Source organism: Sardina pilchardus, chromosome 3 (genome assembly GCF_963854185.1).
Source record: "Sardina pilchardus chromosome 3, fSarPil1.1, whole genome shotgun sequence".
NCBI lineage: Eukaryota > Metazoa > Chordata > Actinopteri > Clupeiformes > Clupeidae > Sardina > Sardina pilchardus.
This window is the reverse complement of record NC_084996.1, coordinates 21,226,345-21,246,632: the sequence shown is the minus strand read 5'-3', so window position 1 is coordinate 21,246,632 and position 20,288 is coordinate 21,226,345. Positions and strand designations below refer to the sequence as shown.

The window sequence follows — 20,288 nt, the reverse complement described above, 5'->3', positions numbered from 1 at the left end:
TCAGCACCATTGCCATCAGTTGGCCTGTGGAACTTGCTTCTTCACTGTTTATGAAAGAAGAAAAACAGATAATTGTGTTAACTTGACTGGAACATCGCGTGTGGTGCTGCAACTCATCAATTTAATTCTTACACTTTTCCAGATGAGTAACAACATTTTCGAGTCGGATATCTTCACTAACGTAATATCTTTGTTTTGATAAACCGGTAGTATCAGGTTTGTTGTTCCTGTGGTCACGGCATACGGAAATTTAAGGAGATATTAGATAGAGTATCCTTATTTGATCCAGGCAACAGTTTTCTACAAAACAACACCTTTGCAGACTGAGAGAAGAAATAATTCATTCTGCACTGCACGCGTTATACATTATATCAGACGGAACCGACTTTCTCGCGAGATTAGGTGGTTGGTGGCGGCTGTGGCTGTGGCCCCGTCTGAAACTAGACGGAGTTGTTGCTGACATTTGAATGAAAACGTTGTGAAAAGTCACCCCGTAGACTCATGAAATAATGGCCTCAGCACTAGAGCAGTTTGTGAATAATGTGCGGCAGCTCTCGGCGCAAGGTAAGCTTTCTTGATAATTATATCTTCCCAAATAAACATTCAGGCAGAAGATGCTTTTGGTGGCTAGCATGCATTGCATACCAGTTAGCTAGCTAATCAGATAGCTTTGTCACTGCACGGCAGCAAGGTTAGCTAGCTGGGAAGCTAGTTAGCTGACTAACTTGCTTTTTGCTTCATCATGTAAATAGTTATGGAATGGCAGTATCGTTATAGAGTTTGCTAGTTCAGAGTAATCTGTGAATATTCAATCTTTATGAAGACGCTCTGGTGCAAAACAATGCAATTTTAGACAACTTGTCATTTTCAGTCCTGTATTTCGTTCTGAATAACATTAATGATACAGCTAGCAAGCTAACCAGCTAAATGTCATCAACACAGTAAATTTCTTTGAGTTGTCATCTAAAGGTTCCACCCCTCATTACTAAGGATTGGTTAGCATTCGTGAAAGTTCTCTGTTACTGGTTTACTAAACTTTCTGTAACAGTCTAACGGTTCTTTGACCAGCGAATAGCGCAGGCCTTGACAGCTCGATTAAGCAGTTGTTTTGGATAGGTTGGGAACAGCGAGATCTTAACCTGATGCATCATACATGTTTTAATATCAAATCAAGGCAGGCAAAAAGTCGAAAATGACGGTTTTGATGATGCATTACCACTACACTAAGACCATATGCTCATAACTGCAATCAGATTTCGTATAGTGTGTTAAAACAACTTTCAGGTTGTTGTGATCTAAATGAGTTCTGGATTGTGTGGTTGCTCCATCTCATCTCCACTACTTACCTTGTGTGCATTGTCCTGCTCGGGTGTGTGGCTGCTTTGCTGTTGTGCCGTTACCCCCACATCTATTTCTGTAACACTTCAGCCTTAAACTCCCACCGACTGGCCTGTGGTTCTCTCTCCCTCCCCAGGTCAGATGACACAGCTGTGTGAACTGATCAATAAGAGCGGAGAGCTTCTGGCAAAGAACCTGTCCCACCTGGACACTGTTCTGGGGGCCCTGGACGTACAAGAGCACTCTCTTGGGGTGCTGGCTGTGCTGTGAGTTGGTCCTCCTCCTGATAAATGTGGACTCTGAAGGCTTGTTTTCATGCTTTTGTGGCCTAGCCGTGATTCCAAGTATGGGGTTTAGTGACGTACCTTAGTAAGATAACCCAGAAGAAGTGGTAAACCTGGTAATAGAACAACCCAGGGCTTCAACCTCCAAACTAAACAAAGCCAAAGGGCTTTTCTATTAGGGGGTTTACCACCACCTCTGAGTTACTACTCTGAATTTCCCCTTGGGGATCAATAAAGTATCTATCTATCTATCTATCTATCTTAACCACTTACTTGGAATATACGCCTGGTGTTATATTCATTCTCAGATATGTTGACATGTGACCCTTAATCTTTAAGTGATCATATTTTATCAGTGCGTCACATCTTGGGGAGAATACAGGGAAACAGTCAAACTGAGATATTCCACAGTCTGTTAACAAGTCCTCACGGAACATGGGGCATAGTAACAGATGGTTGTTATAGATTTTCATTTGATAACACATTGATGGATGTATTGAACTGCTCTGTTCTGTACCACACACACTCCTAAAAAGAATTGTTGTTAAAGGCATTCGTATACTTACAATTATAAGTGCCAATTGTCAGAGTTGATCCAGTTATGTCTAGTGTTGTGGGATTTATGTACCGCTTCACAGACTCATCATGTTTCTGTTCTTTTCATTTGCAAAGGTTTGTGAAGTTCTCCATGCCAAACATCCCCGACTTTGAGACCCTGTTCTCTCAAGTCCAGTTGTTCATTAGCACTTGCAACGGAGAGCACATCAGATATGCAACTGACACGTGTGAGTTACACATACCGACGTTAATGTCATGCCTGCTCCTGTCCTCTGGTGTCCTTCTGTATTAATCCCATGCTCTGTCTGTGTTTGTTTTCTCACAGTTGCTGGCCTCTGCCATCAGTTAACAAATGCCCTGGTGGAACGGAAGCAGGCAAGCTCACCATTCATTTTCTCAAAACTCTCATTTGGATTAATGGGATGGACAGCCTCTTGGTTGCCAGTTTCTAAGTCACATTAGTTTGAATTCATCTTGCAGACACTGACTGTAGTCCTATGCAGATACCCTTTGTCTGTATGTATGTGTGTGCTCTTTTAGAAACCCGACAGAGAAACAGTTAGGCAGGTGTGGCGGATTCTGTAGTGTAGCCCCTCTTGTCATAATATTTCTGTTCATGTTGTGTTAGTTCATCATGTTTCCCCTTCCTGCATGTGTTGCTCCAGAGAGGGTTAAAGCGGAGCGAGAGGCGCAAACGTTCGATCATTTCCGCGTTCCGTCTTAGCAAAGGGGAGGGGGGCTAAATCCCCCTTGAAGCAGACCTGTTAACATTCGAACTGAACTGCTTGCCAATCTGACAGAGATCCATATCCCACTATGACGTCTTTGCGACACGCCTCTTTAAGCAGAAAGGAACTGTTCGAAATTTTCTTCCATAGAGATGCATTGTGTTGCTCTATCTTGTCAGTAATGAAGGATCTTTGGTTGCTCTTCTCCTCTCATTCTTCTCCTCCTTCTGTTGTGTTAGTTCATCATGTTTCTCTCATTCCTCTCCTCCTGAAGCAGGCCCTGTTGTGTTAGTTCATCATGTTTCTCTCATTCTTCTCCTCCTTCTCCGCCGCAGCCTCTACGTGGCGTCAGCGTCCTGAAGCAGGCCATAGACAAGATGCAGATGAACGCCAACCAGCTTACCTCAGTGCATGCAGACATGTGCCAGGTGAGTGCTCCTGTGCCAGGGCCTTCACCACACACACACCAGACACCTGGCCAAGGTGGCACCGCAAGTGGCATTAATTGTCGCCCCAGCAACGTTTGTTTTGTGATGTCTGTGTGCCATTTCTTTTTAACAAATTGCTGTCTAAATGATAAAAGCTCAGGTATTTGATGATCATTGTGAACATGTTCAGGTTAAACTTGTTAGAATGTACTTATGTATAGAATTTGCCTATATAATTTATGTTATAGTCTGGATTCAGATTCAGGTACAGCTCCCCCTGTTGGTAAAGCATCTCTCTCGACCCTCTTTGTTAGCTTGTTGTAGTTTGTTGTAGTAACCAGACTTCAAACTACGATTCAAGTAACAGCATTTCTGACCTCCTTGGTCAAGAAAACAATAACTTGAATTTATATAGTGCTCTTCAAGACAACCAAGCACTTCACAACCTCATTAACCACCACCAAAAGTCATGACAAGATGCCCCATGTAACCTTACACATTGTACTTCCTGTCACGTTGCTCATTGTTACTTCCTGTTTGGCCATGGTAGCTCTGCCTGTTAGCGAAGTGTTTCAAGCCGGCCGTCCCCTACCTGGAGCTGGACATGATGGACATCTGCAAGGAGAACGGAGCCTACGACGCCAAACACTTCCTGTGCTACTACTACTATGGAGGCATGATCTACACCGGCCTCAAGAACTTTGAACGAGCACTGTATTTTTATGAACAGGTGAGTGGATGTGTGCTTTGAACGAGCACTGTATTTTTATGAACAGGTGAGTGGGTGTGTGCTTTGAACGAGCACTGTGTTTTTATGAACAGGTGAGTGGATTTGTGTTTAGGGCTGTTAGTATTCGTCACTCAATTGTTCTGGCCCTCCTGAGAGGGATTTTTCACATGTGGTTTGGGTTTGCTGGTATGTGATGTGTGGTTGCGTTATCAATAAACAAATATAGAACTTTTGTTTTTCAGTGTTGGTTATGAAGATGTGGAATATAACATGTAATTGCTAGTTAATTAATGCCATGAGCTTCCAGAGTTACTGAGAATTGTGCCTCCTTCCCTGTGATAGCTGTGTGTTTCTGGCTGTAGTTGGGCTGTACTCGTTCTTCAGCGTGTGTGTGTGTGTGTGTGTGTGTGTGCACCACACCTCCTCCTCACAGGCAATAACCACTCCAGCGATGGCCGTCAGCCACATCATGCTGGAAGCGTATAAGAAGTACATCCTGGTGTCCCTCATCCTCCACGGCAAGATGCAGCAGCTGCCCAAGTACACGTCCCAGATCGTGGGCAGGTTCATCAAGGTGAGGGGCCTCCAGACCTCTAGACCTCCAGACCTCTCGGGGGTCAGACACGCTTTCTGTCTAGTGGGGGGTGGCCAAACTATATCATGATGTTTCATGGTATATTTAGCATTGGCTTTCATGGTAGCATTCACCATAATCTTGTTAATCAATGTTGATATTAATTGCATACATTTCCAAGTCAACTTAAGCCATTATTATGAATTGCATGAAGTCCCAAATCAACAGACACGTGTAAAGCTGTGTCGAGCTATGTTAAGCATCTAGCACTTGTACCACAGAATGACTTGTGTGGATGTGTAAAGTCTGGTGTGTGTGTGTGTGTGTGTGTGTGTGTGTGTGTGTGTGTGTGTGTGTGTGTGTGTGTGTGTGTGTGTGTGTGTGTGTGTGTGTGTGTGTGTGTGTGTGTGTGTGTGAGAGAGATCTGGGGTGCGTGGGCACTTCAGACATTTGTAAATGCAGAAAAGCAGGTCGGCTGTCTTTCTGAGAGCTACAGTATGTAAGGCACCTCAAGCCATTGTATCGCTGACTACAGGTTAATCCATCGCTAATGATGTGTCAAAGTATAAGATGCCAGCATTTTGATGACTAAAGGTTAATAAATGTCTAATTGTGTGTGTGTGTGTGTGTGTGTGTGTGTGTGTGTGTGTGTTAGCCCCTGAGTAACGCGTATCACGAGTTGGCCCAGGTGTACACCACCAACAACCCAGCGGAGCTGCGCGGCCTGCTGACCAAGCACGGCGAGGTGTTCGCCCGCGACAACAACACGGGGCTGGTCAAGCAGTGCCTGTCCTCCCTCTACAAGAAGAACATCCAGCGGTTAACCAAGGTCTGCACACACACACACACACACACACACACACACACACACACACCCTCATTCGTCTTTTATATATCCTCCCTTCCCTCCTCGGTCCTCGTTCCCACTGATCTAGATAAAGAATGATGGGGCTGCAACTATGGGATAGTCTATCCAGTGTTAGGTGGCACGTTCTTCTTTAAAGGTTATTTCGTATTCCTCTTTTTACTCATCTTTAGTGAGGATGCTGTACACATAACAAAACTCTTCCGTAAATTCATAAGGAAACATGGGTAAAGAGGAAAATAGTCCCTTTAGCGTGTCGGAACCGTGTTTAATTTGGTGCTTTAGCTTACCGTATGTGGTTCTCTTGTGTGTGTGTTTTGTAGACGTTCCTGACGCTGTCCCTACAAGACATGGCAAGTCGGGTGCAGTTGTCTGGACCTCAGGAAGCAGAGAAGTACGTCCTACACATGGTGAGTCTCTTGGTCTCTTGGCTTTCTCACTGCGTGTGTGTGCGTGTGTGCGCGTGTGTGTGTGTGTGTGTGTGTGTGTGTGTGTGTGTGGTCCTACACATGGTGAGTCTCTTGGTCTACGTTTGGCTTTCTCACTGCTTCTTCCCCCACTTAACCGGTCATTCTCACCTGGACAGTATGTCCCACTCTTATATCAATGTCTATTCTGAATCACAGTGTCAGTTTACTGTAATTTCCTGACTATTATCTGCGGCTTTTACATTGATTTTGCTAAATTTCTTCAGCTTTGAGATTAATACATGGGGGCAGTTAATATGGTATTAATATGGTTTTGTTTCTTTAAACTTACATAAAACACTGTCCTTCGGCTTATACACAATACGGATAATACACATGAAATGATTGTAGTTTGTCAGTTGTTTATCAAATGCTTTCACGTCAGGGTGGAATAGTAGTAGAGTGTGTCCACATGTAGTACTCAAAGGCAATTGTTTTCCTACAGTTTTTTTTTTTTTTTTTGAGTTTACTGCAAATTATTCTTAGAACACAAACAACCAATTTGAGGAGGATTAAGAGTCTTAAGGGTAATGGAAGAGAGGCTTTTAGTTTGCCTCTGCGGCACCTCATGGACAGACGATTAGGAAAGTGTGACCTTTGATGGTGCGTTCACAGATTGAAGATGGTGAAATCTACGCTAGTATTAACCAGAAAGACGGCATGGTCTGTTTCCACGACAACCCTGAAAAGTACAACAACCCTGCAATGCTCCACAAAATCGATCAGGAGGTTAGTAGTGGCCGTCCTTACACCACCACACCAGCTGGCTGTGTGTGTGTATGCGCACTCAAATGCTAATTTTGTGTGTGTGTGTGTGTGTGTGTCACTCTAGATGCTGAAATGCATTGAGTTGGATGAGAGGCTGAAGTCTATGGATCAGGAGATTACAGTCAACCCTCAGTTTGTGCAGAAGGTAGGTGCTGGTCGTGATTTAAGCCTTGCAGAACCTAGACTTACCACCTTACTAGAACGGAGACTTGACTGTTTAAAAACAGCGCTCACTCATGAACATTCTTATTACACTCCACCTTTAAAAAAGAAAAAAATCCTACAATTGTTGTGAGAATTGCTTTAAAAAGCTTAAACTGTTTACCATGTTGTAAGTCGCTTTGGCTAAAAAAGGGTTTTAAGCCTTGATGGCCTTTCCACCGTTCCACCCAATTTTAGGATGACCACATTTTCATTATCAACAACTTCACAGAACTCTCTTTGTCTCTCTCTCGCTCTCTCTCTCGCTCTCTCTCCCTCTCTCTCTCTCTCTCTCTCTCTCTCTGTAGAGTATGGGAACGCAGGAAGACGACGTTGGCAGCAAGACCTCCAGCTACTCCTGAGGGCCTGTGGCGCCCCCTGGCTGTGGCTCAGTGCCCAAACCATTGATTCAGTATGGACAATATTCATGGAAAACTATACACGTGAATCATTTGTTTATTCCCGTCCCCACTCCACTCCACCCTCCTATGAAGCCCCCCCCCCCCCCCCCCCCCCCCACACACACACACACACACACACACACAGCCACACCCACCCACTCATGGACATACACACCAGACACACACGTATGTACACATGGACATATATATACACACCCATCCATTTTTTTTTTTTTTTGTCAGTGTTTTTATTTATCGATGTGGAGCTGGAAGAGCAGATCCTGTTTTAACCAAAATTAAACACGGCGTGTCCCGGCCAGCAGCCAACTCTGGCCCGACGCAGTTTAGCCCCGCCCCACTCGATCGGCTCCCAACCTTACCGGCCCGTGATCCGCTGATCCCGTCGCCACGACAACGCCAGACTCCGCTGCCGCCAGGGGTGGTGATGATGATGTGATCTGATCCGACCTGATCCGATCTCTTCTTCTTGGTTTCCATACGGTGGTGACACCCCCCCCCCCCCCTTCCTCTTCTCTTAGGTTTCCTTACGATGGCGACCCACACACACACGCACACACAAACACACATCCACCCCACCCTCCACCTTTCTTTGTTTCTCTTTGTAGACACTGGTTTGCTCTTCCTGTTTTTCTTTTTGCCTTACACGGCTCTTCTGTAGGTGAACTTGTATGGAATGCACATAACAACAGCAGCAGCAACAACAACAACAACAACAACAACAACAATGACAACATCATCAACAACGACAACAAAATGGAAAAGTCCTTCAGTGTGCTGTAGTTTGTTTGGTGTGGATGTGGGTGTGGGTGTGATTTCAGCAGCAATGCTGTAGAGGTGGAGGGTGAATTGGGGTGGAGGGTATCCACTGTGGGGTCTATTTCCTTCAGCTCTTGGAGTGGGGAAAGAAGCATGTTATTTGATGGATAGCTCAACACATCATTAAAAAAAATGTACAGCCTTCACTGAGGTGGGTTTTTACATTATTTGGTACAGCAGCGGTGATTGGTATCAAATCACTTGGGGCCTCTGGAAGTCCTGTTGAATGACTAATAATATCAGAATGTTTATTTGCATCCAATGAAAATAGTCCAACGATGAAGAGACCGTCAGCACGACCGAGATGGGCACATCCTGGTGCAAAGTTCAAAGGTCACTAGAGAAATAGCAAGTTGAAAAGAATACCACAGACAGTCTCGATATCTGTGGTGCCGCTCAACCTCCTCAAACCTCAATCTCCTCGATGCTCGGTCCTCCAGGCTCGTTCCCACTGATCTATAGCTAACACTGGATAGACTATCCTATTGTTGCCGCCCCATCATTCTTTATGTAGATCAGTGAGGACGAGGACCAAGAAAGGAAGGGAGGATGTATAAAAGATGAATGAGAGGCATCCTGTCTGTATGCTTTACAGCTGCTTTCACCAACATGCCAGGTAGGGCTGCAGTTACAGGATTTGGCCTCCAGGGGTCTCTCGTGTTCAGAGGTCTTGGGGGATTCTCTAAGGGCATGATGGTGCAAAGTCAATGTTCTGCATGGGAAAAGACTATCCAAGCAGAGATATTGTGAGATTAAACGACACAGGCAAGGTGCTGTTGTATTTTACAGGTCTTAGCACGTCCTTTAAGCTTGCTTATGCAACCATTTTGTTTTCTCAGCCCCCATGATGAAGAGGGGAGAATAGAAGTAGTGCAGGAGACATATCAACACTGTAGTCTGTCCCCTAAGGCCAAGCCACGCAGTATATTTGTTTGACTATGGAAAGGCCTCTATGATGATATTATTATGAAATAGTAATAATAGTAAAAACATGCTGAATTTCACCCATAATAGCCTACATGTAGCTTCGTAACTTGGTAAGTGCTGACCATGGTTCATTTGGCTACCGGCCGCTACTCCAGGTCAGCCTTGTTTGGCTATATAAACCCGACAGTGGTCAAAGCTCAAACAACTCAAGTTCTTTTGGTTACTGTAACTATGTAAAGCCTCGGTTGTTTGGCTATGGTAATCCCATGCAAAGTCAGACTAATTTAGCTTCTGTTCTGTTGCACCACACTTCACACTGTGTGTTTGTGTGTGTGTGTGCTGCAATAGCGTTCCCACTAAGTAACCTGAGCTGGCACACTGAGGGATGTGGGCAGTTTCCTGTGCATGCATTAAGCCCGCTCCTTCCCGACATGCTTGTTTTCAATGAATCTCACTAACATCCTGTTAGAATACAGTCATTTCCTGTGTATAAGCCGCAGGACAGTTTTATGCAAGTTAAAAGAAACTAAATCATATTAATACCATATTAACCGCCCCTGTGTATTAACCTCATAGCTGAACAAATTTTGCAAAATCAATGTATAAACCGCGGCTAATAGTCTGGGAAATTAAAGTAGGACTAGGCTTCTTCAGTGTACAGAATTTCGGCCCATAAATGACAGGACATCAGACAGGAGGGTTTGTGTAAATGCTTTAATTGTGTAAAGAGCAAAACAGAGTGATTAAATCAGATACGTTGAGCTTTGCAGAGTCGTTTTCAGTCACACTTGCTGACCCTGGCAAGCCAAGCTTGACAAGTCTCATTTCACATCAAATATAACTTAATATATTCATATCTTCCCAATCTTCACCATTGGAGAAAGTTGAGTAGGCTACATCCGAAGAGTTTGTCCTCGTCAGAGAGTCATATTTTCATAAAAGCGTGTTAAGATTGGAAAGCAGTACAGTACATTTTAAGAATGCACGGCTTCAGTTTTCTTACAGAGAATGGATGCGGAGGAAAAGAGACTAGGCTATTATATTAGCTTTGCACACTAAAAAGCCCAACAACGCATAAAGCAGGAGGAAAAGAAGCATAGTGTTCACTGATATGATAAGATATGATATATGATATGATATGACATGACATAGGCACCATAGAGTTCTGCAACAAAGGGAATAAATGCTTTAGTACATGATCACACAAGGCTCACAGCTCTCTTAAAAGTGCAAAAGAGAGAGGGTCTGGAGGAATGACCAACATACATACAGTACATACATACATACATACATACATGCATACACCATGGTGGTGAACATGGACGAGACAGATTTTAATCTGTAATCAAAACCATTATAAATCAAACCCCACCCATAACATAATCCGCTACCTGTAAAAATTATATTCCTGGAGTGAAACATAAATGGAACTATAGGTAAGTTATTCTAAATTGTAACACACACTGAGAAAAGAAAGTTAGAGAGTTTTTAATCATGTGATACTAGCCTGTTTACTGTAACTAAGCAAGGATTAAAAATGTAATAGAACACAGAATTAATAGTCTCTCTTCAGATTGACAGAGCTGAAGTAACTATGCTTTGGTATCAATGTCTGCATGCCGCAGGAGTCGAATGGGTAGCTAGCTGCTTTAGCGGCAAAGAAATTGGCACAAATATCCCACGTAAGAGGAAGTCAGTGTTTGTCTAATCCCTCTATGGCATCCTGAAGGCATTCTTGAAGCAGCTTTGAGCAGATTATAATGTTTTGATTTGTTTGTTTGTTTGTTTGTTTGTATTTTCTTCCCTGTGATTCTATGGCACAATAACGTCAGGCTATGGAATTCTGGTGGAAGTTCCTGCTCTCATCTTGCGTTACTTTTCACTGAACACTGAGAAGACACAGAACCCATTCAGCTCTGATGCTTGCATGAATAAAAACAATACAACTTCATTTAGTAAACACACTACTAAAGCTACATGATATAACAAAAACGAAACATATGCAAAAGGCTTGGAATGGTTTTTGGCAAGGCCTACACCCGTAGTAAAGAACACACTTCTTATAAATCACTATTATCTCTTAAGTGATGTAGATCCTTTTCTTTATCTGTGATATCTAAATGTCTTAAGCATATAAATATCACATTCCCTGTTATTCCTATTCATTTCGGATTCTTCATATTTTATATTTTACTTCCCTTCTACATCTTGCAGTATCTTAAATGCGGCCACTACATAGTGCGTGGAGGGTGTGGGGTGACACTAAAAGTTAGGGATGCACAATATTGAATATTGATATCAATATCGATATGGATAACAATATAGATATTTCTGCTAATATTCAATGCCTTAACCTGTGACTGAGTACCGTCACTACAGTTGAATATGCACTATGACTGCCATACCAACGGGCTTGGCTCTTTGGTGTTGCGGTCAAGCTGCAGAGTTATTACCCCGGATACCCGGGTTCAAGACCGGGTGGGGTCACTGCTCTGTCCCTTTGCTACATAACCTTTTCATATTTATTTAAGAAATGCCAGTTAGCAATGCCGATGCCAATTTATTTACATACATCTTTTTTATTTCCTTTAAGGGTCTCTCCTGCACTAGAATGAACCTATTGGTCTTAAGACTGATAAAAAATGATAGAATCAGATTTGTATGATGCTTGACACCCAAACGGTATACGTTGTGCCAATAATAATCTTGCCCATTCATCTGCCAGGAATGTTCATATCTGCAGAATGCAGATGCCGATAATACCATTCTTACGCTGTTACCTGCCGATATCGATGTCTTGCAAATAATATTGTGCATCCCTACTATGAAGAGTCTAGAACCCTCTAATTCCCTCCTCAATTATCACTGCAGTTCAATGCTAGGTCACATTACGCTCAGTTCACCGTCCCTTATACTGTGGCATTAACTTCTGCCTCTGTGAGAGTTGTAAGTTTACTATTTGTTGGCCTGCAGGTTCTGCTGACGAGAGCACATCAGGAGGATTTGCGTACGTGTGAGGCCGAGGAGAACCCTTTAAGGCAGTCAAAGCATAGCAGAGCGGAATAGAGGACATCTAGGCTGGAGTTCAGGTCAATCAAGGGTCAACGGATAAATGCAAACGCAGAAAGGTGTCTCACAGACAGGAAGGTTTTTTTTGTTTGTTTTGTTTGTTACTTAGCCACCTTAGTAATGCCCTGTTTCAGTAAGAGAAGCCCGTAGGGAAATAGCCTCATGGACGCAAAATGGTATTTTCTGCAGTGGTTACACTTACTATATTTTTAGATTGGATCAGATTGTCCTGAAAATTGAATTAAGTGGTTAAGTTCATATTCCATGTAGTCAGGTAGGCAAAGGCAAGGATGACCAATTATGTCTGCAGCAGGCCATTTTGTTTGTTGTTCTGAATAGTAAGTGATTTCAAATACTTGACTCAAGTCAAAGAGTTCTGAGCCAGGTAACTCAATTCCAGTACAGTTTCGCTTGGTTACGAACCAAACAAAAACTGTGCTTGGGTGATCTACATTTCAAATTCCCGAGTTACATATTTTCAGAGGCCATTTTTAGAGGTTAACCAAATATGTTAATGATGTACAGTACATGACAAGTTTTTATAAGCAGCCAGTAAGCTGTCAAAGTGTTGAGATATCTTAATCAAATCTAATGTCTTTGCATCGTGGCCAAATTACACATTTATCTTCAGTTCCCCTCCCAAGCATGTTAACTTTCCAGCTGAACAAGTAGAGTTGCACTGCTGTGTCAGTGAACTGACTGTAAGCCCCAGGACAGAACACCTATGAATGTGTCACTTATAACCACTGAACTACTTCACATACAGTAGGAGTGTGTGTGTGTGTGTGTGTGTGTGTGTGTCTGTCTTGAGAGACTGCAGCTAGAGTCTGCCGTATATTTGACTGAGAGACTGTTCCCTTAATTCCTGTCATTTAAATTTGCAATAGTTGTCATAGTGGGCCTTTGAGTGTCCTCTTTTCATAAGGTTTTTTTTTTTTTTTTGCTGAAGAGTGCTGATTCCCTGAGGTGGAGCCCATCAGAGGATGACTTAATAATGGGACACACCTGTGGGCTGATTCACCTCAGCACAGGTGTGGTGGTACCTGTGATCGAATACCTGTCGTTCCACAGGTGGCTCAAGGAGTCACAGAGCTCACCTGGCTCATCTCCCGGCACGAACGCAAAGCCGTTGATCAAGTGGCGTCTGAAAACCAGACTCTCTCTTCCTACCTTTGGGGAGACACGTGGTCCCATGCTATCCTACCATCTCACTGACCAGCCCGTTCTCTTCAAAAACCTCATTTGTTGGACTTGCTGGACTTGCCCGCTTTGCCCGACTTGCCGGACTTCTTGGTGGACTTGATGTCGGTCTTGGTCTTCTGTATGCGGGAGAAGATCTCCTTGAAGAGCGCCTTGTACTCCGGCGTGCTCTGCCCCCGCGGGTGACCCCCCGGGGCATCTGTGGCCTTAGATACCCCCTCTGGAGGCGCGGCGGTGGCGGTGGTGGTGGTGGTGGAGGTGGAGGAGGTGGAGGTGGAGGGGGGGAGGTGCGCGTGGGCGTGCGGGCCGACGTAGCCGTCCTTGACGGAGGGGTCCCGTGAGACGGGGCGCGAGGTCTGCACGGCGGTGTGGCGCAGGCTCTCCTCGTGGCGCCGGCACTTGCCCAGCAGCTCCTCGTACTTCTCCAGCAGCGCGTGGTACTGCTCGTCCACCTCGCGCAGGATGGACATGCCGCGGCGCCGGACGCTGTTGGCGTGCAGCGCGTAGCTGCCCCGCCGCCGGCCCGAGGCGTCGCGCGACACCATGGCGTCCAGGGCCGTGTCGCTGCAGCTCTTGCGCACGGGGCTGGAGTTGGGGAGTTCCGCGCGGCCCTCGAACACGCCGTCCTGCTCGTCGTAGGAGCCGTCGCCGTCGAGGTAGCCGCTGCTGCCGGCGTCGCCGCTGCGGTCCTGGGGCGTGTCGGTCTCGGGGGCGTGGCTGAGCAGCGTCTGGGCGAGGCCGTGGCCGCCGTCGTCGTCGCCGCCCAGCAGCAGGAAGCGCGTGCGGCGGAGCGTCTGCAGCTCGCGCAGCTCCGTCTCCAGCTCGCGCACGCGCATGCTGCAGCCCTCGGCCGCCGCCAGACGCTCCTCCAGCCGGCCGAACTCCTGCAGCGCCGCCTCGCACTCCCGCTCCGCGCCCTCGCGCCGCGCCCGCTCCGAGCGGATGGCCGAGCGCAGGGACGAGGCCGCGTCGCGCAGACGCTCGTTCTCCACCGCCTCCGCCGGCCGCCGCGACGCCGTCTCACTCTGCGCCAGGCTCTCCACGCTGCCCACCACGAAGCCGTCCTCGTACCTGACCACGGGCACACAGAGGGCACACAGAGGGCACAGACACGTCACCACACTGCCAGCTTAAAGGGACACTTCACCGATTACCATTAAGCTTTGTATCTTTAGAAAACCAGTCATGTTTTTGAATGGTCGTGCTTCATTCCCTCAGTTTGCCTTGAGATGGGAGAAATACGGATTTCAATGAAGCCCATGAATAGGACTTCCTGCTTTCAATGATGTAAAATGATGATTTTTACATCATTGAAAGCAGGAAGTCCAACATTGAAATCCGTATTTCTCCCATCTCAAGGCAAACTGAGGGAATGATGCACGACCATTCAAAAACATGACTGGTTTTCTAAAGATACAAAGCTTAATGCTAATCGGTGAAGTGTCCCTTTAAAGGTGCACTATGAGATCCTGAATGATGCTACTTCTGTTGACGTTCCATGATGGTTTGTTATGTTTTGGTACACGGCCTGTGTCCTAGTGTTTGTTTGGTGGACGTTTTACAGCCCCTGTGTTGTCTCCAGAGACCGGATTTTTTCACAATGTATTCAGGGAGCAGGCAGCAAGCTGGTCAAAGGGAGATGACCACGATTTGAGACAAAAATTAAATTGCTCTGAAAACCATGCAAGATCTCATAGTGCACCTTTAAATCCGAAAAGGCACAGTGTGTCCCAACTCCCCACCCTTAGCTGAGCATACTGTACGCGCTCATTCCTGGACTTTGGAGAGGTGTTTGTTAACGAGGTGGATTATGGGTCAGCACGACACAGTGCTCCGCGCCCAAGAGTGCTCTCTAGCCGTGTGGACGGGAGGAAACGACACATTCGCCACTTTGACCCGTTTCCAATGGGCCCCACTTGCCTGCCTCTATTAACGCACACTTCAAGTGCACAAGCATTCAAGTGTGAATCAAGCACACACAATAGGAAAAGCTCTTAGGCTGAGCCTGGCAATTGGAACCGTTTGTCCACTGACTGGAAATGGGTCATTGTGTGACCAAGTACGTCGTTTGAGCATTTTAAGAAGGCCTCTGGCCGAAACAGTATGTGGATCCAGCACCTGTGTGAGGGATGTGTGTGCTCTCTTCTCTCTTTTGATCTAATTTCTACTTTTTTCTATTCTAATCTCTTCCTTCTTCTATTTAATCTTTAATTTCTTCTATTCTAATCTCTACATTCTGAAATGTAATCTTTAATTTCTTCTACTCTAATCTCTGGTTTCTTCAATTTAAAGGAACACTCCACCGTTTTTTCATATCAAACTATGTTATTCCCTTAACTAAGACGAGTTGATTACATACCTCTCGCATTTCAATGCGTGCACTCACTGGCTCTGGCGCGCGGCGTTACTTTGATAGCACTTAGCTAGCCCAGTTCATTGATTAGGATCCAAACAGAGATGAAGTTAGAAGCGATAACTATAATGTGTGGGAGCACTTCGACTCGCTGTAATATCATTACGTGGAGGTGTTTGGTCGCTTCTAACTTCATCTCTGTTTGGATCCTAATGAATAAACTGGGCTAGCTAAGTGCTATCAAAGTAGCGCCACAGCTAAGTGCTATCAAAGTAGCGCCACGCGCCAGAGCCAGTGAGTGCACGCATTGACACACGAGAGGTATGTATCAACTCGTTTTAGTTAAGGGAATAACGTAGTTTAATATGAAAAACTGGTGGAGTGTTCCTTTAATCTCTAATTTCTTCTAATCTAATCTCTACTTTCCTCCATACCTATCTCCCTGTGGAAGATGTGGGAAGTAGCACCACCAGACTGCACCTCCTCTCACCTGGGAGCAGTGCAGAGTTCCCGGAGGCAGGGGAATGAGTGGATGGTCTTCCGGCGTTCCCGTTTCTCCCGACGGACCCTCAGCTGCTCCAGGGAGCGTAGCTCATCCACCTGCGCCGTCAGGCTCTCCACCTGGCCCTGCAGCAGCTCGATGGTACCAGTCAACCTGGACCCGACCAGAACACAGAACACAGAACACAGAACAAAGAACACAGAATCAGAACCTGAACAACAGCACAACATTAGGGTTTAAGCAGCAGTTTGATGGTACCAGTCAACCTAAACCCAACCAGAACACAGAATCACAACACAGAACCAGAATGTGCTACTGCCCTTCATTATATTCTCACTGTTCTGTCTTTTATTCTTTTATGTTTTATTTGTTTCAGTGTTGTTCTTTCAGACCAAATCTGGCCAATCACAACATCAAGGTGTCTGTGGCGGCTCGATGGTCCCCATCACCTTGAACCCAATCACAACATGGAACACAGAAACAGAAACACAACACATCAGGGTTTCTGTCGCGGCTTGATGGTCCCTGTTAACCTGAACAGACCAGGGGGTCAGGATTTGACTGATTAGCTTCGCCGATTAGCAAGGCACTTCCTCGTCGCCATTTTCCAGAAATATATCCGGTGCCATTTCTCCTCATGCTGATTGGTGGCTGTTCCACTCTCAGCTCATGCACGAGCTTAGTGTGGGCACGAGCTCTCCTTCTGTGCCTTACGTCAATCAGTAACCTAGCACTTAATTGGCTAAGTAAAACGGCACCGGAAACAAGCCCCTTGAAACGCCATGTTGAAACCTGAAAAAATCGTTCAATTTTGGCAATTTTCACTAGCCTAGCATTCCCATTGAAATGAATGGGGGCGGGACTTGTTCACTTTCTCCAGTTCTTATAATACCTCCATGGAACAGACCACACCGTCCAGGCTTATAGGCTCAGTGGGCCTCATCAGAGCGATACAATGAGAGGAAAGGTACAGATGGTCTGGCTGCATTAGATTATGCAACAACAACATAAACAGAGAGTTTCCGTCATGACTGTGGGATCAGCTGTCCCTGTCAATCTGCAGCTCCACTGGGCACAGCCTGTTGCTCTACCAAAATCTGGTGAAACCCGACCTCTTGTCTAATACTTAGTGGGTGACAAGATAATGGTAGGGTAGTAAAGACGTGGGTAATTGTTTGCGTGTTTAATTACAACTAATCATTTGTTATGAACACCTGCTGAAATCTAATCTCTTGAACTCTTACCTCACAAAACAAGTTGTCTCCTTTTATGGTGTTTTCTTTTATGATGACCACTTAACATCAATCCAAAGTAGACATACTGTATACAGTAATAGACTTCTAGTTACTTCTGGGGAATCTACTCTTGTTCATTAACGCCAATTGTCCTTGTGAAACAAACCTCACCCTATTTAGTTCTGTGTGTGTGTGTGTGTGTGTTTGTGTGTGTGTGTGTGTGTGTGTGTGTGTGTGTGTGTGTGTGTGTGTGTGTGTGTGTGTGTGTGTGTGTGTGTGTGTGTGTGTGTGTGTGTGTGTGTGTGTGTGTGTGTGTGTGTGTGCGCGTGCATGCATGTGAATGTGCAGATGTTTGCTTGTTCCTTCTGTTTGTTTGTGTGTTTATTTGTGCGTTTGTTTGTTTGTTCCTTGTGTTTGCTTGTGTGTGTGTGTGTGTGTGTGAGAATTAATTTATAAGTGTGGATGTTTGCTTGTTCCCTCTGTTTGTTTGTGTGTTTATTTGTGCGTTTGTTTGTTTGTTCCTTGTGTTTGCTTGTTGTGTGTGTGTGTGTGTGTGTGTGTGTGTGTGTGTGTGTGTGTGTGTGTGTGTGTGTGTGTTTGCTTGTGTGTGTGTGTGTGCAGTGGGGGGCTGGTGCCCACCTCTCGATCTTCTGCTGTGAGGCCTTGCTCTCCAGCACCAGGTTGAGGTTGGTCTTCTCCAGGTCCCTGGCTGTGCCGTCCAGCTGCTCGTACACCTTAGCATGCTGCTCATTCATGTCCCGCAGCATCTCCAGCTGCTTGGACAGGTACTGCACACACACACACACACACACACACACACACACACACACACACACACACACACACACACAGACACACACACACACACACACACACACATATTGATATGCATAACAAACATATTATGTTTTGTGTTTATGTTATATTCATAAACACACACTGATAACAGCTTTCTTCTATAGAGGGCAGTGATATATCTCTCTCACTCACGCCCTGTGTGTGTGTGTGTGTGTGTGTGTGTGTGTGTGTGTGTGTGTGTGTGTGTGTGTGTGTGTGTCTGTGTGTGTGTGTGTGTGTGTGTGTGTGTGTGTGTGTGTGTGTGTGTGTGTGTGTGTGTGTGTGTCTGTGTGTCTGTGTGTGTGTGTGTGTGTGTGTGTGTGTGTGTGTGTGTGTGTGTGTGTGTGTCTGTGTGTGTCTGTGTGTGTGTGTGTGTGTGTGTGTGTGTGTGTGTGTGTGTGTCCTACCTCGATCTCCTGCACCTGCTCCTCGTTGGTGATGTAGAGCTGCTGAAGGGAATCCTCCAGCTCCTTGTTCCTCTCCAGCAGGGTCTTGCCCAGCTCCGCTGCCAGGTGCAGGTCTGATACACACACACACACACACACACACACACACACACACACACACACACACACACACACACACACACACACACACACACACACACACACACACACACACACACACACACACACGATTGTAATAACAGTGTCAGTATTGGGGACTGACACAGCTGATTTTCAATTATCAATCAATTGTTAATCAATGTATCAACTGCTAAATGCACCCTTTTACGTAATGTGTGATTCAAAAATTCACATAATTTCACAAATTCACACATTCACAATTCTCAGAAATTCTACATGAAGAAAAACTGCATCTACAGTATGTTTTTGAAACCTCCAAAACAACAAGATGATACAACCTTCACAATAAAAACACTTCCTTCTACTGACCTGAATAACTCAATAGTGATGATGTATTAGAGGGTATAGAACACATGACAATAACTAAATCAGAGTCTTCTGCAGTTCTGGAGCTGTACACCACGTTGTCATGGATGCTTGAGTCCCCTGTCTGCTGATTCATCCCATTTCTATTTTTAAAATCTCTTGGCCTCTCTACTCACAGCTCTGACCTGGAGGATTACTGCAAATCCACACTAAAGCAGGAAAAAATGGATATTGGCAAAATGGAAAAGCGTTAATCCCAACCTCTGCCTGTCATCGCACCTCTGTGTGTCTACAGATGGCTTCAGTTTGACTCCCATTACAGTTTTTCTCAATTGTTTACACAAAATTTCTGGTACTTGAGACACAATTCCAGTAATATGTAGCTCATGCACCAACCTCCTGAACCGATTCTGCTGAACTATAAGCACAATTTCGGCTTTACACTCAAATTGCAGTTCTATAACACACTGTTCTCAAAACACTACACACAATTCTGTGCATTAGACACAATTTTCATGAATAAAATCTCTTGTTTTCACAAAGAACACACTGCCATTCAAATTCTAAGGCTAACTGCCCTACCATGCACACTGACTCATCAGATGGGCAAACTCCTGTCACACAGTCTTACAATTAGCAATCAGAGCTTTATATTACAGTAGTAGTACAGGCAGAGGCAGAGCCAGAGGAGTGAGAGTAAGAGGAGGAGGATGGGGAGGCCAAGGACCGTAATCTCTGATGAGATCCGAGCCACTAGAACATTGCAGTGCTGCGTATCAATACAGTGCAGTACCGGACAGTACAATACAGCTCAATGAGCACAGTAGTACAGTACTGCCTGTGGGCTGTTCTGTAGGACTGTAAAAATAAAGTATGTTTCAAGTATTTGGGGAAAGTAATCCTACTTTGTATTCCTACACAGTTTACAGTATTTTACTATTTGTTTGGCAGCCGAAAGACTACCAACACAAGGGCTTCTGTCTCCTGAACAGGAAACTGAAATCATGAGCATTGTCCTAGAAAAAACGGCATAACATTACGGGAAATACAAAGAAAAATAATAGAAAACAATGAGATATTTCAAAATATTGAT

The 20,288-nt window shown here is 45.1% G+C and overlaps 2 protein-coding genes across 2 annotated transcripts in view; one reads left to right on the top strand and one right to left on the bottom strand.

Moving 5' to 3' along the window:
• The first annotated feature begins 219 nt into the window (after positions 1-219).
• Positions 220-8,323, top strand: cops3 (COP9 signalosome subunit 3). Its single transcript, XM_062532398.1, has 12 exons — positions 220-564; positions 1,475-1,604; positions 2,295-2,407; positions 2,506-2,555; positions 3,244-3,336; positions 3,887-4,066; positions 4,500-4,640; positions 5,296-5,469; positions 5,829-5,915; positions 6,588-6,701; positions 6,805-6,885; positions 7,250-8,323. Exons 1-12 carry the CDS (start codon positions 510-512, stop codon positions 7,301-7,303), a joined length of 1,272 nt encoding a protein of 423 aa, XP_062388382.1. The 5' UTR covers positions 220-509; the 3' UTR covers positions 7,304-8,323.
• A 1,491-nt stretch (positions 8,324-9,814) lies between these two features.
• The window catches only part of LOC134077038 (cerebellar degeneration-related protein 2-like), a 15,206-nt gene continuing 4,732 nt past the window's right edge, over positions 9,815-20,288 (bottom strand). Inside the window, exons 2-5 of the mRNA XM_062532397.1 lie at positions 18,710-18,822; positions 18,105-18,253; positions 16,219-16,383; positions 9,815-14,446 (exon numbers count right to left, since the gene is read on the bottom strand). Of these exons, the coding sequence (XP_062388381.1) occupies positions 13,414-14,446; positions 16,219-16,383; positions 18,105-18,253; positions 18,710-18,822 (1,460 nt within the window). The 3' untranslated portion in view covers positions 9,815-13,413. The remainder of the gene's footprint in view (positions 14,447-16,218; positions 16,384-18,104; positions 18,254-18,709; positions 18,823-20,288) is intronic.